Here is a 21,024-nt window from a genome sequence, read left to right on the forward strand (position 1 = left end):
AGTTGGAACTTTTAGAAAGTGTAATCCAACCGCTTGGGATATTTCATGTGTATAATGTTCGAAAGGTAAAAGAGAGAGTGAAAAAGTTCAAAGACACCGCCTTCGAGATCTCTGAAGCTATCAATGACGACACATGTGACGTGAACCAGACCATGCCACCAGTTGAAAACTCAGCTGCGTCAGTTTCAGCCGCACGATAAAGTTGACACAATTTGACAGTCTTTGGGTATATTCAGCTCACTCACTGAGAATGTGCTTCTTCTTCTTATGATATTTTTTGGTTTTGCTTTTGTTTACATTAAGTCTTAAGACTCACGTCTTTGCGTTCGCTGCCCTTTATATCTGTTTGCATATTCCAGCTTGCGCCTGCCATCTGACTGGTCATGTCTTGTGTTGACTTTGCGCTACGTTCTGAAGTTGCTATTTCAAACGAAAGTCTTGTTTAAGAAGATTAAACGTTGTGAATTACATATTTACGCCTGAAACACATTTTTCTGTTGTTATTTAAACTCAAGGTTGACAAATAACTTGTCGATGAGAAGGTGCACTTGTTTCATACGCGCGTACGGTAACTGTAAGTGTTGCTAAGGTCTTCGCCTAATTAGGTTGATATTTTCTTCCGCCTCTATTACTGGCTATATAAGCAGACACTTCGTTTCGTGTCTAAATGATACGTATTTCTGCGGTAATAAACTGAATATCATATTCGTGTCCATCTCATACTAATGTTAGTATTTCCCGAGCGATACGGAACACTCGTATTTGCCATTATATTTTGCACTGTATGTGGAATTCTGGGCTTCGTGAAATGAAGCTGCTTTTGAATTATAGTTGTGACGTAACTGTCGAAACATAACCGACATAAGTGTGTCGGGATTTTACAAAGACTCTGCAATATGGCGTGAGGCTTCACTTCGACGCATCGACATAAGAACCAAACCTATACCTGCACCACGTGAAATGGGTCTAATATGGTATAAAGATGCAATTCGCTTATAAGTTGGGGCACCAATGACGTCATTTGAAAGGGACATAAGACATGGTGTGTTTAGGGTCATAGAACGCTCGTCGGTAAATGTGCAAAATATGAATCGATATAATGCAGAAAGTAAATTAGTTACTTAATATATCTGTTCTGTTTCGACTATGGGACTGCTTGACAATCACTTTTTAAGCAGAAAAAGTGCAAGACAAAAAGGTTCATTTTCGTGTAAACTTGCCCTTTTACCAAATTCTATAAGGTTGAAGACAGCCATCGAACCACTGAAAATGCATGGTCTGAAAGACATGTTTCCCATCGTGATATTGCTGGAACATTGCTAAAAGCGGCGTAAAACTAAACTCACTCACTCACTCTTATACGACAGGCAGAGATTGCTAGGGACCAATGTCCTTACAGCCAATCAGCAGGGACCTAATAAACTGAATCTTTATGATAGTGATGCTTCCACTACCTTCATAATACGGACCCCAGTCACGGACCTCAGACGGACTTTACTCCGTTTATCTACGTTTACTGATGAATAATACTATTTATTACCCACGTGGTCAACGTATGGGTAGTTGCATACTAATCTCGTACGTCACACGAGTGTCGTATCGGGTTGACTTGTGTCGTAACGACTTGACCTGAAATTCTAACGATTTGATTGGATAACCGATGACCTCTCAGTTAGGTCACGTTGTGACGGAACTACTTGTTCATTCAAAACAAACACGTGAATTCATTCATTCTACAACGTAGATGCATCGTGGGAATGTAAACATTGCGAACGTTGCCGTGTCGCTGTTTAATTGTGACTCGAACTGAGACATTCTATCCGTCGAAAAACATAAACGCAATGTTTCCCCCAGTGATGTTACCCGAGTGTAGCAGTTGCAAACCAAGAAACGGGGTGCTACGGAGTAGTTTACTGAAGGAGGCTGTACGAGAGGCGATGACAACTGACATGCATCGTGACGTCGGTTACCAAGGGAGTGACGTCATTACAGTGTGACGTCAATGCAAATACGTCATGCACAGTACAGAAAAATTCTTCCGCAACCGCTTTATGAAACCGGTTTCGGTTTGAAACCACAACAATACCAAAACTACGCTTTTTTGGCAATTTAATGCATGTAAGACGTGGGTAATAAATAAAATACCACACTCGGTCTCATTACATACGAATTATACGAAACGAGTGTCCTTCCTATGGTATCTGACCGAGCGAAAGTGAGGTCAGATAACATAGGAAGGTCACTCGTGTAGTATTCTCTATTTATTACCCACGTGGTCAACGTATGGGTAGTTGCATACTAATCTCGTACGTCACACGAGTGTCGTATCGCGTTGACCTGTGTCGTAACGACTTGACCTGAGATTCTAACGATTTGATTGGATAACCGATGACCTCTCAATTAGGTCGAATTCAAACGTATCTATTTTTTCATTCATAACAAACACGTGAATTCATTCATTCTACAACTTACATGCATTGTGGGAATGTAAACATTGCGAACATTGCCGTGTCGCTGTTTAATTGTGAGTCGAACTGAGACATCATATCCGTCGAAAAACATAAACCCAATTTTTCCACCAGTGATGTTAGCGGAATGAAGCAACTGCAAACCAAGAAACGGGGTGCTACGGAGAAGTTTACTGTAGGAGGCTGTACGAGGCGATGACAACTGACATGCATCGTGACGTCGGTTACCAAGGCAGTGACGTCATTACAGTGTGACGTCATGCAAATATTGTACTACAGTACAAAACTCTTCCGCAACCTCTTTATGAAACCGGTTTCGGTTTGAAACCATAAAAATAACAAAAATACGCTATTTTGTCAATTTAATGCATGTAAGACGTGGGTAATAAATATACGAAATACCACACTCGACCTCGCTTTCGCTCGGTCAGATACCACAGGAAAGACACTCGTTTCGTATAATTCGTATGTAATGAGACCTCGTGTAGTATTCTCTATTTCTCTATCCCAGACCGCCCCCATATAAGCTGGGATATTGCTGATTGCGGCGTAACACTAAACTCACTCACGTGATGTGTCAATCAAGGAAAGAGGTGAGGTGAAATTGGGTTTAACGTCGTGCTTGAGAATATTTCGCTCATATGACGACGTGCATGCGCGTGTATGTGTATGTGCGGCTGCTGGTACTAGCCCAGACTTAAGCTGGTTTTATAGTGCTAGCCCACTGAGATACCATGCCGCAGTGAAGCATGAATATCCCACTCAGACACATTATACTGACTCCGAGCCGACCAGTCCTTGTTGTACCCATTAATGCCGAGCGCCAGGCAGGGACCAACAAGTAGCACATTTTAACGTCTTTTGGTATGACGTGGTCGGGGATCGAGACCCGCGACCTTCACTCTCCGGGCGGACGCTCTAACCACTACACCACGGAGGCGGTCATCAAGGAAAGAGACGAGAAGAACAACAGATCGCAACGAACCGGAACAAACATGTCAGGAGAAGGCGGCTTTTTACACTCATTATGAAATGAATGTAGTAACCTGTGACCATTTCAGCTTATCAGAGACCCGTGAAGATCCGGGGTAGAATAGGTCTTCAGCAACCCACGCTTGTCACAGAAGGCGACTATGCTTGTCGTAAGAGGCGACTAACGGGATCGGGTGGTCAGGGCTCGCTTACTTGGTTGACACATGTCACCGGTTCCCAATTGCGCAGATCGATGTTCATGATGTTGATCACTGGATTGTCTGGTCCAGACTCGATTATTTACAAACCGCCGCCATATGGCTGGAATATTGCTGAGTGTGGCGTAAAACTAAACTCACTCACTCATTCAGCTTATCAAGAAAGCAGTGAACACAACGAAAATTTAATGTTGTGACGGGCATCTAGACGTGATGAATATGAGCCAAAGAATTCTTTATTCGTTTCCTCCAAAACGTCGTGTATAACGAAAAAAGATGTTGATATATATGAAAATAAATTAATATTAAATCTTTGAACACAACAAAAATGTAACTATTATGGGGATAAATGACTTGCTGTAGACTGAATGACTTTAATCGATACTGAAATGGAATATGGGCCGGGTATATAGGACATTGACGATACATTTATTACACGAATGATGGTATCTCAAGAAACGTTTGAAACTGACAGGAATCAAGGCCGATAAAACGACAAACAGAAGAACCCATTTATGCTCATATAAAGTGTCATGGCACAATACATTTTACACCTCTTTGAACAACCATTAAGCGCTAACAAACCTCGAAACTTGATCACAGTCCCTGAACCACATTATTTTCCCTACTGCCAAGCCCTCTCTGCGGTGTTAAAGCCCTAAATAAAGCAAGTCCAGATTTCCTCAGGTTCTGAATCGAGTTTATGCCCGGACTGTCGACAACAAGAAATAATCTGTCCAAATTACTTGTCGACAGTCCGGGAAAAGGGAGGTGATGTTCTACATGAGTGACTTCACTCCCAGTGTTCTCGAAATTAACAAACCAATTAAAACAGAGTGTGATATATATAGTAGACAATATAATTATTCAGTCAATATAACAACATGCATGTATCATGCATGTATCATATGTCACACAATATAACATATTTGTATAGCATTTCGATAATCCTTCTACTCCCCAATATCACAAAATAATTTGTAAGCTCTGTTTCTTTCCGGATGTTGTTGCATGTTAAACTCCAAAATGGTCATCCTTCCACTCGCATAACGTAAAATAAAAGTGTGTTTTTGCAACCTTAATTCTCTTGCAAATTGTTAAAAAGACATTCTCTTTAATCAATGTAATTCATTTACTCATGATACGAGCATAGCTGTAGCCGCCATAGCCACTTTTGCAAACCACTAAGCAAACATTCTCTTTCATTAATTAACACCGTCACGGTATGTTGACCACGCTGATGTCGACACTCCGGGTTTTTGTTTTGTCGATGGTTAGGAACATCCTATTTTTCATTTGTCGACAGATCGGGCTGACACCTTTCAGCCCTTTCTGCAATGCTAAAGCCCTAAACGAAGCAAGTCTAGATTCCTCAGGTTCTGAATGACCCTTCTCACTGGGGCTCCTTTCCAATTTACAATTATATATGTTTCCATCAAAATTATATATATTCAGAGGCAAAACATCAGTGTAGATACATTGTTGGATATGTTCCCTCCTGAAATGCTGAAACAAAATCTGAATGTCCTATATTGTGGTTACCATGGGTACGAGAAATTCTCTCATCCACACTCACAATAACAAAAAATGACAAAAAGATTGCAGTTTCTAATATTTAATTGTCAAAAATAATAAAGAGGATCTCCATTAACAAGATAACCACTGGACGGATCAAATGCAACCAGCATGAAATATACTACTCACACTTTGCTAAGGATCAAATCATTGAATCAACAGAAAACTATGATGTGGGGTCAAATTTGGTTTAAATACCTAAGCTTATTGTAAGCATGGATCCAAGTTTTCAGTATGTCACTGCATCTTGTGGATCCCCTGCCTGCTATTGACATGTGCTATGTACTTGTCAATGACCCTTGCCATGATTTGCAAAATGGTTGGTTGGTGCCATGAACACCATTTTGATGGTTACTCATGTATCAAGTGCATAAGGTTAGCTTAAAGTGGCTGTTTTCCTAAAGATGTGTTACCATATTATTATTTATCCAGTTTTAAATGGATACAATTTCAAATTATAAATCTATGTTTAAGTAAAGTTGCAATTTTTTGTGATCCTTAGTAAAGTGTGAGTAGTATAGCGGAGAATGTCTAAGTAGAAACATCACAAAGGACGGATAATGATATACCTATTAACATGGTGAATATCTATTTATAATACTTTTACAAACATTAAACAACCAGCAAATAGGCTTTATGCATTTCACAACATTAACCCGCACAGTACATTTCAATGAACCTGTAAATATTGTCTAATTACAAATTATTTGCCATTAAACATTTAAAAGTTTATAATGCAATGAAATGTGTGTACATTGGACACAGCAAATGAGGTTGAAAAGCTGGGTCTATTCCATTTCTCTTCTGGAAATAAAATATAATTAAACAAACATTCATGTATTGTTAAGCCATATCTAAGACATGTCAATGACTGAAATATATGAACATCAAAGCAAGTCCAGTATTTAAGCATTGCTCTATATTCTAAGAATGACTTTTTACACTAAATTCTTGACACATGTTGGAGAGTTATACAATATATCAATTGTAATATTTACTCTCAGCAGATTTTGTGAAATACTGGGAAACTCTGGAAACCAACTAATGCATTCAAAAATGTTGATATTTATTTTCCCCTCACAAAAAACAATCATCCTAAATTTTTTAATAATTCGGTGTCTATATTACAATACAAGAGTGAGTGAGTGACTTTGGTTTAACCCCCTTCGAACATAATCCTAGTTATATAAAGACCGTTCATAATTTTGTGGCTAGGTGTGTGTGTGTTTTGATGATGATTTTTATGGAGAATCATGTACAATGTGAATGACACCCCCCACCCCAACCCCCTAAAATCTATGTACAAATGAAGTCCCCTATGTCAAGTACAAAATCAATGACCCCCCTTCCCATAATTTGCTGACCCCTAATACATGTGTACAGAACAAAACGGGTGAAGCCCCCCCCCAAAAAAACAAAAATAAAAATATAAATAAAAAATAAAATAATTAAAAAAAATATCATCATCACCCCCCTAGCCATAAATTATGAATGGTCCCTAACAGTGCAGAAAAATGCCATTAAATATTCTATGAATATAAACCATGTACTTTTGAAGGGTCACAATGAATTCTCACTGCTGTCTATTTCAACAGAGCCTCAGGCATGTGGGTGGGTTACGGAATGTGCCACTAGTGTTGATTCAATCTTAAACAAAATACCTTTTCTGAACTCAAAACAGGCTTCAGGCACAACGATAGTAATTATATCAAACTTGCATAAATGATCAGATGTCCTCCTCAAGGATACACAGATATAAAGATTAATACACAACTTGACAAAATATCTGTGATTAAAGGTGCACACAGTTCAAGGTAACTCTCTCCCAAAAATACAACTACCAAAGAATCCTGACATCAAGCGCTGTTTGAGATTCTTGCCTTGTATATTAGGATGTGACATATTGGGGGCAGGACTCAAGTCAAAGTTTGTTTTAGTCAAAGTGAAATGGAACATGTACAATTGTATGCATCGCTTTGTCAATCGATCAATCAATTACTTGAGAGATTTAACCTTTAAGATCAATCATTAGATATTTTGGTGTGATCTTTTGTTTGGAGATATTTTTCAGCTACACTTGCAAAACCAGATATTTTTTTATTAAACTATGAATCCATATATTTACGAAAAACACATTGCTACAACATATATTTTTGTGGTGGATAAGGGTATTCTTTTCCAAACAGTCTGAAGCATATCCGGACGATTTACAGACGTAACCAAAACGTCCGTGTAAACGGGGCTTAACTGTGATGGTTTTTGGTATTCTTTTCTAAACAGTCTGAAGCATATCCGGACGATTTACAGACGTAACCAAAACATCCGTGTAAACGGGGCTCGACTGTATGGTTTTTGGTATTCTTTTCGAAACAGTCAGAAGCATATATGTTTTTTGCAAAAATATCTGGGACAAGTGTAAGAAAGTGTAATCCCAAATATAACATATGTTATATCTGGGACAGTTTATTGTTTTCAAAATCCTTGGCCCCTACCCAGAATATGAAATGGTCAGTCCCATTAGTCTGTAGCGTGGATGATGATGATGATGATGATGATGATGATGATGAAGATGTCACCCAACAAACAGATGAACATGGATACTGGAATGTTGCAATAACAAATGTAGTTAAACCCTAGATGGAAACACAATAATTCTCAAACTAACTTAATAACTTTCACATTTAGTATTTTCAGCCATGTCAGACAATACAAGCCAACTTTTCCCTGATCATTCCTAATTCAATGCTATGTTCACCATCTCTCAGCATTAGGGTGCCAACTCCCATGCACTCAAGGCGTCCGGCATACCATGACAGTAAACTATGGTTATAGCAGACTCAAAGGGACTTCTAATTTAAGTTTGTTATAAATATAGTTTGTTTTACTCACAGAGCTCCAGATAAGATTTAGCTCATGTGGGTACTGTACCCACTGTATTTGTTGGGAGTGGGTATTATGAATGTTGAGTGGGTATTTCATTTTCCGTTACCCTCTGCTTTCAAATATGGGCGTATTTCAGTCACTTTACTCACCTAAGTATTATGTCATTGAGTAAGTTTACTAAGCAGGTATGTTCTGCCTTATGTCATACCTAATCAAAACCAACTTAAATATAATGGAATTTATTTCATAAAAAATCAGTCATCCTATACTGACAGTACAACACTTGTCCTATACTAACAGTACAACTTGATAGCAGGACCAACAGTTTGCTATATCCATCAGCTTGTCATAAGCATGTTTGTCATTAACAGAGCTTACTGTAATTTGTCATGGCAACTGATTTGAGGAAAGCTGGTAATACCTGAGTGATAACACTGTACACAGCAGATGCAAATTAAATACACTGGGACTTTATTTTAGAATGTATGACAAAATGACCTCTTAACACAAGGACTGAACATTTTACCGATTTGTCACTCTTTGCAAGTAAAAGACTAAATTTATATTTCACCACTGAAAAACTAACATCCAGGTACAGGCTAAAGATTTCAAGGCATCCAGCTTATTACTGTGGCATACTGAATACTACAGAGCTCAATATCTGCCGTAGGGGAGAGGCACCCTCAAGCATGTATGTGACTTTTGATACAATCTGCATTGACTTTAGAAAGTTTCACCCATCCCCACCAACCCAGAATCAGTACAACCCCTACAGACCCGGTTTCCTCTTTTTGTTCCTCCTTTTCAGTAATTCACAGAACTCCCCATCGTCATTTAAGTTTACCCCTCCCCTCCCTTCCCTCTCTCTATCAACAGACCCTCTCTCCATCAACAGACCCTCTCTCCATCAATAGACTGCCCACTCCTTACAGTACAAGCCTGTCCTCCTCATGGTAGGTGGGAGCCTGTTCTCCATATCCCCCAGTTGCACCCACAGCCCCACCCCCTCCCCCTATGGCTCCTCCCCCTCGCTCCAGGATGGACTTCTTGCAGTCCATGAGTCTCTCCAGGTCTCGCCACATCTTCATCTGCCGCATGTTTGGTTCGTGGTTGTCGCGGACCATCTTCTGTCGCTCACGTAGACCCCGACTCAGGTTCTCCTGTTCCTGGATCTTCTTTGAGAACAAGTCTCTGAAAACAGGACAACTACACTTAGTGAAGGCTCCACACTGTCATAGACACTAACCAAGTCAATAATGATTGATTGATTGACTGATTATTGTTTAACGCCAGTGATCAACAGCATAAGCAGCAATCAGTGCAATTGGGATGCGATGACATGTGTCAACCAAGCCAGCGAGTGTGACCACCCGTTCCCATTACGACAAGCATGGGTTGCTGAAGACCAATTCTAACTCGGATCTTCACGGGTCTCAATAATGAAGCAACTAGTCCTATGAAACTAGTGATCAGACAGGCCAAGCAGTGACTGGGGTAATATAACTCACAGTGGCATCATATAACCACTCTTCCTCATCCTCTCAAGGTAGGGGAGTTAACTGACTTGGATGGACTGAGTTTGATGTATTGGCTGGATAAAAGAGGCTGTGCATAGTCATATCAAAATTGGGTAATGAAATAAACATTTGATTTGTATGTTTCTGCGCAGATTTGGGTTGATTCACAGCTTTGAAGAGAATATGTACATGTACTATCAAATGGGCATCAGCTGATATTTTCCAATTTTGTCTATGGTTCACATGAACGATCTTAAATTATCTGATGCACAAGGAAAGAACCATTTTATCATAAGGCCAAAAAAAAATCAAAAAAAATGTGTGTTTAGGGTAACATGAAGTTTTAAAACAGGGTCGGTAGGTAGGGTATATATATTTTTTTCTTACATTTTTATTTTAAATGCACTCGCATATTTTTCATAAAATCACATATTTATGTAATATCAGGGACCAGTTTTGAAAGAAAAGAGGGGAAACCAGTTTAAAATTTTAATAACTGAAGCATCAACACTTTCTAAATTCAACATTTATGAAAAACATGAGTAAGTGAGCACAGGTCACATATGGTCGCCCCAGACATTGGGGAGTACATACTGTTGGCATAGCAAAATGTTTCGCCATCTTGTAGAAAAAAAAACTAAAAAAAAGGTTTAAGGTCAGGAAGTTTGTGATTGGGTCGGTCGGGAAACCGTAGACACACATGTTGTTTTTTTGGGGGGGTCCCTAATACTGATCTTGAATGTGCCGTTTTGTTTGAAGCATATGCAAATATTTGTTTGCTTGGTGAAATGTGATTTTTTAATTGGACATATCTGGTAACAACCACCAATGGTGCTATAGGCAAGCCCAGAAATTTCAGCCAAGTCTGGCAAAGGCAGGAACTTGATTTTTTTACAGCCAGTTACCTCCCTTGCCTCTGGAAGATCACCCCTGCACAATCAAATGGGTACTGAATCTGATAAAATTTGAGATTATGGGAACTACAGAAATGGATCCCGAGTTAGTATAGGTTTATGGATATATGAGCTCTGGGGCTTGACCCACAAAACATTCGTAGCACTATGTCATCGCAATTCTGTGATAAACAATATACCTACAACTACTCGGAATGCTATGAATGCTTTGTGGATGGGAAACACTGTACACTGAGCAAGACTGAAGGTAGCGAGCCCTGTCGCTACAAAGTCACATGACTGTTTACATGATTACACAGAAATAAAGGATGAATAAAGATATATCAGGGCTCGATTTAAGAGATGTTAACCTACTTGCACCAGCCAAATTCTAGTTGCACTGATTTTATTGCAATATACAATGTAAGAAATATGGTATTGAATTATTTATATGTTTTATTGAGAGTTTACCCACTCAAAAATTGAGTTGCACCAGGTGCAAGTTCAGCTAATAGCTAGATTGCACTTTGTAATATTGGGTTGCACCAGTGCAAGTAACAAAGTACTAAATCGAGCCCTGTATATGCCTCAAGGCACACCATATAGCACATCACAATATTGCTCCACACACTGCAGCTGGTGAGATAATGACCCACCTCATGGTCCGTTTCTTCTCCTGTGGGTCAGAGGAGACGTACGCCTTCATCTCCTCCTGCACCTTGGCCTGCTGGATGCTGAGGATGTTGGTCATGGAGGAGAGGTAGTGGTAGCGGGACTCCTCGGCCTGACACTCCTCTTGGTAGCCTCGAACCTCCTGCTCCAGTCTCGTCATGTTACTCTCCAACCCTGCAGCTGTACGGTCGTAGGTTACCTTCTTGTTTTCGTGCTCGGGCTGCAGTTGCTGTACAGGGACACAGAACAATCAAGAATTTACTATAAAACTTTCAAGAAAAAGTGTAACAGACTGGTTTAACGCTTCCTTGAACAATATTTCTGTTATATCTGTTGGTTTGAGGTGCAGGAATCCTGAAGTGATAGGTGGGTGGAACTGATGAGCATATATGTGATGCTGGCGAAACAAGAATCATTATCAAAACAACTCTGTGATCTAATCCCATGAATTTAGGATTCTGGCATGCCTAAGGGAAGTGCAGTCTAAGTAAACTTAGACTCAGTATTATTCGTTACACTGCTATACTGAGTCTAACGTCAGGTAACCTTTGAGCGACCTATGAGCGTCCAATCAAAGGCGAGACGGCCGAACAGATTACAACGGCTACTATTTAGGGTTCAGCGAGACTTACAAACTGGATTTTCTCGTCCCCTGTCGCCAACACTGATCTCCCAACAAATGAAAATCCGCATAAAACACTGATATTTGACCTGCAGTGTATACGCTTTGGGATTCCTGTTGACATTGTTATAATTAGCTAATATTTCCGCAAGTTGACATGCTTTAATACTGACAAAACGCTATTTTCAGCGAATGTTTACTCACTGCTGTGGCGTGCATCACTAGGAACCGATCGCACGGAAAATAGCATTCGGAATCGTTCGGGTACAAACTTTTTCGAGGTAAAAGTTCAAAAGGTATGTGCGAATGTCCACTATCGCGATTTGGTAAGCTGTGTTCTGATTGGTCCATTGGAAAGGTTACCTGACGCGACCTTTCACAAGGTTTTGTTAGACTCAGTATAGCAGTGTAACGAATAATACTGAGCTAAGTTTACTTAGACTGAAGGGAAGCGACTCTGCACTTCAAATTCCTGCATGTCATTCAACTGGGCCACTCCTAAGTTTGAGGGAGTGAGTTGGGTTCAACACAGCTTTGCAAAATTTGATGAGTCAATTTTACCAATGCAACTTGTTTGCCAGAGTTGGTATAATGCAGCATGGAAGAGTATTCCAGTTCTTAACATGGCGTGTTAGTTTAAATTGGGACGATGACCGGAAAAATCATACCATTCTCCAATATTTGCCACTACGTGAATCCCATATTGAGCATGGTGCTGACAAACATTATATCAGTGTAAATCGGGATTCGAACCACACCCATTGGTTCCAGAGTGAAATAGCTATCCCAGAATACAACAATCTCAGGATTAAGATTTTATTTCTATATTCCCACAGGCCGAGATAGCTAACCTGTATTCTCTCTCTGAGGGGTCTGGTTTCTCTCAGCACCGGTGCCAAGGTGTTTCTTTTCTCGGCAATGGCTGTGTGGAGCCTGCGGACCATGTCCGAGATGTCGTCCAGGGTGCGGCCCTTGAAGTCGTCTACCTCACTCTTCATGGAGGACACCTTCTCCAAGTCTTCCTGAGTCTGGCGGTAGCCCTCCACACCCTTCTTCCTTTCCACAGCAGACTGTACAACACACGGCAGGAATAAGCAAACTTTTTCATCCATACGGTACATGATAAGTGAGTTTACATAAATCTATACAAGGCAGACATGTTTGTGCATTCTACTCTAAAGTTCAAAACATCCAATTCTTTCATATTACTATAGGTAATCTGTAAAAAGAAACAGCAACAAGTATATGACAACAACAGTTCTAATGGATACTATTGCAGTGACTGAAAAATACTGGTAAGCTATAATGCAGATGAGATAGTATCTGTTCTATATTAAAACCCAGCATCAGGTATTTGGAAGAGTACAACACGGCCTTTGAGTGAGTCAGTCCGGTTACTCCTCAGTAACCGGAGTGAGTCCGGTAAACATTATTCCGGTTATATCACAGCTCTTCAGCTCAATATGGGAGGAAAGCCCACTGTATAACAATGGGTTGGTGCTGACAAACCCTGAACATAATCAGGGTGAACCAAGCTTCCAACCTACAACCACTGATTCTTTCGAACCCAAAGCACTAAGTCTGCACAGCTAGACCACTGGGCCATCCAAGGCCCCACATGAACATGGAATCCATTCACTATCATCTTGACAAAGTGTGAGACACTAGCATTCTCACCAGCTGGGCGTTCATGTGGTCATCTCTCTGTCTAAGGATCTCCTCGGTGCGAGACAGCTCGGTGCGAGACAGCACGCCCAGCTCAGCTCGCAGCTCAGCCAGCTCCTGTCGCTTCTTTTTGTACACTGTGCTCTTTGAACGCAGCTTGTTTACGTATCTTTTGAACTGAAAGCAAACCCAGGAATTAAATTAATGTTGATCTTCAGTTTGAAAAATATATTCTTCACTAAATCCATTACCCCAACACCCTCAATACTTATGTCTTCTCCTTTGAGCATCATACTCCCTCAGCACCCCACATCATCACACACATCCACCACCACCATGACTACTTACATCTTCTCCCTGCTCAGGATCCTCTACCAACTCCCTGCCCACCCCCTTTCCAAGGACCACCATCCCCAGTTACATCTTCTCCCTTGAGCACCTCTCCCCCCTCGGCATCCTTTACCAACTCCCTGCCCATCCCCACCCAAACCCAGCACCACCATCCCCAATACTTACATCTTCTCCCTTGAGCACCTCTCCCCCTCAGCATCCTTCACCAAACCTGCCCATCCCCACTTAAACCCAGTACCACCAGCCCCAATACTTACATCTTCTCCCTTGAGCACCTCTCCCCCCTCGGCATCCTTCACCAACTCCCTGCCCATCCCCACCCAAACCCAGCACCACCAGCCCCAATGCTTACATCTTCTCCTTGAGCACCTCTCCCCTCAGCATCCTTCACCAACTCCCTGCCCATCCCCACCCAAACCCAGCACCACCATCCCCAATGCTTACATCTTCTCCCTTGAGCACCTCTCCCCTGCCCCTCAGCATCCTTCACCAACTCCCTGCCCATCTCCACCCAAACCCCAGCACCACCATCCCCAATACTTACATCTTCTCCCTTGAGCACCTCTCCCCCTCAGCATCCTTCACCAACTCCTGCCCACCCCCACCCAAACCCAGCACCACCATCCCCAATGCTTACATCTTCTCCCTTGAGCACCTCTCCCCTCGGCATCCTTCACCAACCCTGCCCATCCCCACCCAAACCCAGCACCACCATCCCCAATACTTACATCTTCTCCCTTGAGCACCTCTCCCCCCTCGGCATCCTTCACCAACTCCCTCTTCTGTTCCGCCTCCTGCATGACGTGGTTGTACTCTTCCCTCATGTCCCTCAGTCTCTCGGCCGCCGCCTCCTTCTTGTGGGCAATAATCCCTGCCTAGACACAACATCAGAAACCAAAACACTCATTTCAGGAAATACTCAACAACTCCTAACAAGAGTCATCAGAAGATGACATATTCCCCCGGCCCCCACATGTTTGAAAGAACAAATCATCTGACAGTTACTGAAAGTCCAGCTTGACTTTTTTTTAAGCTAAGTCCAAATCGTTTCCATGGAAATCATGAGAACTATAAGTGCAAAAACTCTGTAAATAGCAAAAGGCACCATTTCAAAATTTGCCTAATATATCTGCCAAGTTCTGTTGAAAGATACTGAACACTTTTCGAGTTGTGCACCGGAAATGAAGCCCACCCCTTCCTTTTGGGACTAAGTCCTAATCATTTCCATGGAAACTGGGAAAAGTAATAAATCACAAAAATCTGCCAAAAAACAAAAGGCACCACTTTGGCATCTGCCTCACATATCTGCCAAGTTTTGCTGAAATATATTAAGAAGTTTTCGAGTTGTGCTCCGGAAACGAAACCCACCCCTCCCTTTTGGGACTAAGTCCAAATCGTTTCCATGGAAACCAGGAAAAATAAAAAAGCCAAAAATCTGCAAATAGCAAAAGGCACCACTTCAGGTTCTGTTTGATATATCTACCAAGTCTTGTTGAAAAATATTCAACGGTTTTTGAGTTATGCTCCGGAAACGAAGCCCACCCCCTTTAAGACTAAGTCCAAAACGTTGCCATGAAAAGCGAGAAACATAAAAATGACAAAAATCTGTAAATAGCAAAAGGCACCACCTTAGGTTCTGTTTGATATATCTACCAATTTTCGTTGAAAAATATTAAATGGTTTTTGAGTTATGCTCTGGAAACAAAATGATTACGGATGGACGGACGGACGAGGCGTCGACTATATCCCCCCGCATTACATGCCGGGGGGATAATAATACAAGGGAAAAATTTAATTGTAATCAGATTTCACAGCATTCGATTAACAAAATGAGCTCACATTCATTGCAGACAGAGATTTATATTCGATATATTTATATATTGACTTATATTCATTATATCGACTATATCTAAATTTGACTTATATTTATTACATCAAATTGCATATTAATGATACGAATTTATATTCACTAATCGCAACCAACCAACCAAGACTTTCATTTGTGACCCTTTGTTGACATATTTTGCATGCATCCACCAAATGGTATCACAGAAGTCCACTCGGACAGCAATGCAAGATTACCTGTTGGCGGAAGAGTGACAGTTTGTCATCCGTAGGCTCATTGCTCATCATCCGTTTCTCGGTCAGCTTGTTCACCTCGGAGTTCAGCTCTGTGATCTGTCAACATATGCACAAGTTAGCACATAGAACAGTGAGTAAGCTGAACACTAATTTCACTACTTGTCCATGTGGCCAACCAAATATAACAACAGCCTATTCAGGGACTGTAATGTTAAATGAAGGATAATAATCATAACATGCCGTAAATAATCCAGTCGGGACCAGGCAATCCAGTGATCAACAACATGAGCATCGATCTACAGAATTGGGATACGATGACATGTGTCAACCAAGTCAGAGAGTCTGAACACCCGATCCCGTTAGTCACCTCTTACGACAAGCATGGGTTGGGGAAGACCGATTCTAAACCAGATCTTCAAGGGTCCCAACAGAGTTGTAGAAACTGGTCACTTGAAAGGGAAACTAAACAAGAGCATGTCCCTGACTGATATTATAATAATAATAATAATAGTCCATTTATATTGCGCGTTTATCCATGCACATTGCATGCTCAAAGCGCTGACATATTACCCCTGGTCAACGAGTACAGAACACTCCCTGTGGAGAATACAACCGGTCGCCTGTCAGGCGCTCAAGGTTCAAATTCAGACTAGCATCGTATCATACCAGGTACCCAGTTTAACAGCTGGGTGGACAGAGGCAAGTTTGAACAAACTCACTTGCCTAAGGTGAGACCACATGCGTCACATGTGCTAGATTATGGGGCAGGACTGAAGTCCTAGAAACTTTCAGGAGTCAAGCTGCCAAACACGGTCCCCCATCCGAGGACTGTCCGCGACCAACGTTGCTTAACTTCAACTGATTGTTACCTGAGCTCTACGCACAGGACCACACACCTGTGGCAGATATAGATATGCTGGCAGATGAAGATAATCTGTTTTAACAAAAACTAAATCCAAGGACTGACCTGGTTGTTGAGGTCATCGAGGTCGGACTGACCCATGGCGGGCACAGCCACGACCTTCTGCAGGTCCTGCACAGCCTTCTTGCGGGCAGAGATGTCCTTGGGCAGCCTCTCCTTTACGATGTAGCCATTGGCCCTCGTCTCCTCCTCCAGATGCTGCATCAGGGCTGTGATGCAACATTATCATGGTGGACTCAGCAAACAGTTCCACAAGCAAACTACATGTCATGTTGACCTATGTGACTGTGTGTTTCTACATGAGTTTGGATGGATTCATATATGTATTCATTTGTATTGTTTCACAACTGGTTTTAAATATAACATACAGTCAAATCCCGATGAGTTGAATCTCTGGGGACCAAGTAATAAATTCGACTTATCAATGTATTCGAGACATAGGTATGTCTATGAGGGTAGAAAAAAAGATTATCCAGTCCTATTTCCTCCGCCTAAGCATTTGTTTATCTAATGATTTCCCTATAACTAATAGGGGCACCTTATCAGTTCCAGTTTGATTAGCACAGACAGTGATTTCCTTAAAATCACTAATCTGCCTTTTGAACTCACCCGTCAAAGGCGGAAAGGTGCGAGCCGAGCTGGTTTGTTAATTGGATCAGTTTGCTACACCAATCAACTCCTCATTGACTGACTTCGGCTTATGTATACAAGATTGCTGTTGTTTGAATCTCATGGGACCAAATTTTCTTCTCGAGTCGTCGTGTGTATTTATGAGACGAATTCGTGTAACCGGTATTCAAATGATGACAACTATAACAGGGAATGGTCGGGACCGACAGGTACTTCGAGTTATGTCTAATATTCGAGACACCGGCATTCGACTCATCAGGATTTGACTGTATCTTATATTCAGGCACCTAATCGCCAGTACGTCAGCCATCTAACATTTAGTGGAAGTCACTGTGGCTGAGAGGGTTGTGCGGCTGACTCTGTGTGCTGGCAATTTTGTGCCTGACTCTGAAAGTGTGGGTTGGAATCCCAAATAATAACATATGTTACATCTGACAACTTTCTAAACGGCATTGTGCATTCATGGTTATAAATATCAGGAAACAAAATGGTTTAAACTGGCATAGAAACACAAATTAGAATAAAAAATATCAGGTGACATACCAAATCTGACCCTGTGATTGGTGCTATCGTAACTGATGTTAAATGTCTGTCACAACCAAGTTTATTAAAACCAGTAGTCTAGGCGAGAGTGAGCGAACAAGTGTGTATGAACATGGGCTTGCGTGCGGGAAAAGCATGCAGCACGTGCGCGTGTCCTACATAGGCTGGTTAGGCAGTTGTCTGGGTGCACAGCGAGTTTAGAGAGCTTCCACGTCGGACCTATGCTGGTTGTTTCTCATCATATCTGGTCGCTTGGACGTGAGTACATTTATGTATTATCATTCGAATTAATATTGCTTAGATTCTATATTTGTTCAACATTTCTTGGTCACTTGGGCATAATATGGAAGTGGTAGAGTAGTGTTTATGGTTTCTGTTATTTGATTAGAATGTTTAAGTTTGTCATTCTTTGCAGTGAACGTGAGTACGATTTTGTGAATGATTTATTACGTGAATGCAATGCAGGCTTTGTGAATGAATTTTTGAGTATTCGTGGAAAATGTAATTTTTGGAGTAAAATTGATATTTTATACTTATCCTGACTCATGCTCTTTTTGCTTGTCTTCTTCTTCTTGCGAACATAGTGGAACACTTGTATCTCCCTAATTGAAGCTCCTTCAATTTATCACTAATTAGTATTCACCACGAAGTTACCTCCTTTCCACAAGCTGAACGAGGGCGCCACCTCTACCCATGTGCCTCACTCTCTCCTCATATACTGAGCCCAACATTTGAATTTACAGGGAAATCCAAAGTGTTATTTGGGAGGATGGGAGGGCTGACCTCATGAGTCAGGATAAGTATAAAATATCAATTTTACTCCAAAATTACATATTTTTCCTTATCCTGACTCATGCTCTTTTTGCTTGTAGCATCCTACGGAACGGAGGTGGGAATATCTAATACTTTGGATTTTTAATAATTAGTGATTTGAACTGTGATGATTGTAATAACCCTATGGGAACTTCATAAAGGCACTGAACTGATGAATTCCTGCTGCTAACTTATCAGCTGCCATATAAAAGGTTATTACCATGTACTTATTATGATAAAGTATATATAACATTAATACAATGCTTAAGACTAATAGACTTAAGCTTGTTAATATGCTAGTATAAACTCCTTAGAGTTTGTTAGCTAAAATACTTTAAGATATAACATAGTACTAAGCTTAAGATATGATTAAACTTAAGCTAATTATATAATAGCAAACTCTTTAGAGTTTGTTAGTTAATATACTTATATGATATAGATATAATGCTGAGCTTAAGATATGAATAAGCTTTTAGCTACATATATAATAGCAAAAACTCTGTAGAGTTTGTTAGCTAATATATTTTTATAATATGAGTATAGTACTGTGCTTAAGCTATAATTAACTTAAGCTACATATATAATAGCCAAACTCTGTAGAGTTTGTTAGCTAATATATTTTTATAATATGAGTATAGTACTGTGCTTAAGCTATAATTAACTTAAGCTACATATATAATAGCCAAACTCTGTAGAGTTTGTTAGCTAATATATATTTATAATATTAGTATAGTACTGAGCTTAAGATATAATTAACTTAAGCTACATATATATAGCAAAACTCTGTAGGGTTTTGTTAGCTAATATATTTTTACAATATGAGTATAGTAGTGTGCTTAAGATATAATTAACTTAAGCTACATATATATAGCAAAACTCCGTAGAGTTTGTTAGCTAATATATTTTACAATATGAGTATAGTAGTGTGCTTAAGATATAATGAACTTAAGCAACATATATAATAGCAGAACTCCGTAGAGTTTGTTAGCTAATATATTTTACAATATGAGTATAGTATTGTGCTTAAGATATTATTAACATAAGCTACATATATAATAGCCAAAAAACTCTGTAGAGTTTATTAGCTAATATGTTTATAGTGTAACCATAGTACTAAGCTTAAGATAAGATTAGACTTAAGCTAAATGTATATAGCAAAATAAACTCCTTAGAGTTTATTAACTAATATACTTTTATGTTAAAACATAGTACTGAGCTTAAGTTATGATGAAACTTAAGCTATATATATATAATAACAAAACTCCGTCGAAGTTTTGTTAGCTAATACCTTTATAATGTAACCATACTGCTTAAGATATGATGAAAACTTAAGCTAATTGTATAATAGCGAAAACAACCCTTTAGAGTTTGTTAGCTATGATATAAACCTAGTATTGAGCTTATGAAGGAAAACTTAAGCTACATATATAATAGCAAGAACTCCGTGAGAGTTTGTTAGCTAATACATGTTATAATGTAACCATAAAGCTTAAAATATGATGAAACTTAAGCTGAAATATATAATAGCAAAACCCTCTTTTAGAGTTTTGATAGCTAATATACCTATATGATATAAACATAGTACTATAGCTTAAGATATGAATAAGCTTAAGTTACATATATAATAGCTAAAACTCTGTAGAGTTTGTTAGCTAATACATGTTATAATATAACCATATTGCTTAGAAATATGATGATACTTAAGCCAAATAGCAAAAAACTCTTTAGAGTTTGTTAGCTAATCTACTTATATGATATAAACATAGTACTAAGCTTAAGATATGAATAAGCTTAAGCTACCTATATAATAGCAAAACTCCTTAGAGTTTGTTAGCCAATATATTTTAATAATATGAGTATAGTACTATGCTTAAGGTATAATTAGCTTAAGTTACCTATATAATAGTAAAACTCCGTAGAGTTTGTTAGCTTAATTAACTTAAGCTATGTATAAAATAGCCAAAAACTCTGTAGAGTTTGTTAGCTGATGCATTTATCATGTAACCATAATATTACTCTTAAGATATGAATAACTTAAGGTAAATATATATAATAACAAACTCTGTAGAGTTGTTAACTTATATATTGTATGATGTAATAATCATAGTACTGTGATGATAAAAGGAACTTAAGTAAATTATATATAGCATGAAGCTATTTAGTATTGTTATAAGATAAGTAAAAATCTGTTAGATTGA

The 21,024-nt window shown here is 39.7% G+C and overlaps 1 protein-coding gene across 1 annotated transcript in view; it reads right to left on the reverse strand.

Moving 5' to 3' along the window:
* Nucleotides 1-7,629: 7,629 nt before the first annotated feature.
* LOC124256872 (intraflagellar transport protein 81 homolog) overlaps nt 7,630-21,024 on the reverse strand; it is a 35,036-nt gene continuing 21,641 nt past the window's right edge. The window contains 8 exon segments of the mRNA XM_046690840.1: nt 7,630-8,117; nt 8,395-9,307; nt 11,183-11,427; nt 12,672-12,890; nt 13,498-13,662; nt 14,565-14,711; nt 15,919-16,014; nt 16,886-17,049. Of these exon segments, the coding sequence (XP_046546796.1) occupies nt 9,043-9,307; nt 11,183-11,427; nt 12,672-12,890; nt 13,498-13,662; nt 14,565-14,711; nt 15,919-16,014; nt 16,886-17,049 (1,301 nt within the window). The 3' untranslated portion in view covers nt 7,630-8,117; nt 8,395-9,042.

The sequence above is a fragment of the Haliotis rubra genome, unplaced genomic scaffold (assembly GCF_003918875.1).
Source record: "Haliotis rubra isolate DU_JTF1 unplaced genomic scaffold, ASM391887v1 Scf641, whole genome shotgun sequence".
NCBI lineage: Eukaryota > Metazoa > Mollusca > Gastropoda > Lepetellida > Haliotidae > Haliotis > Haliotis rubra.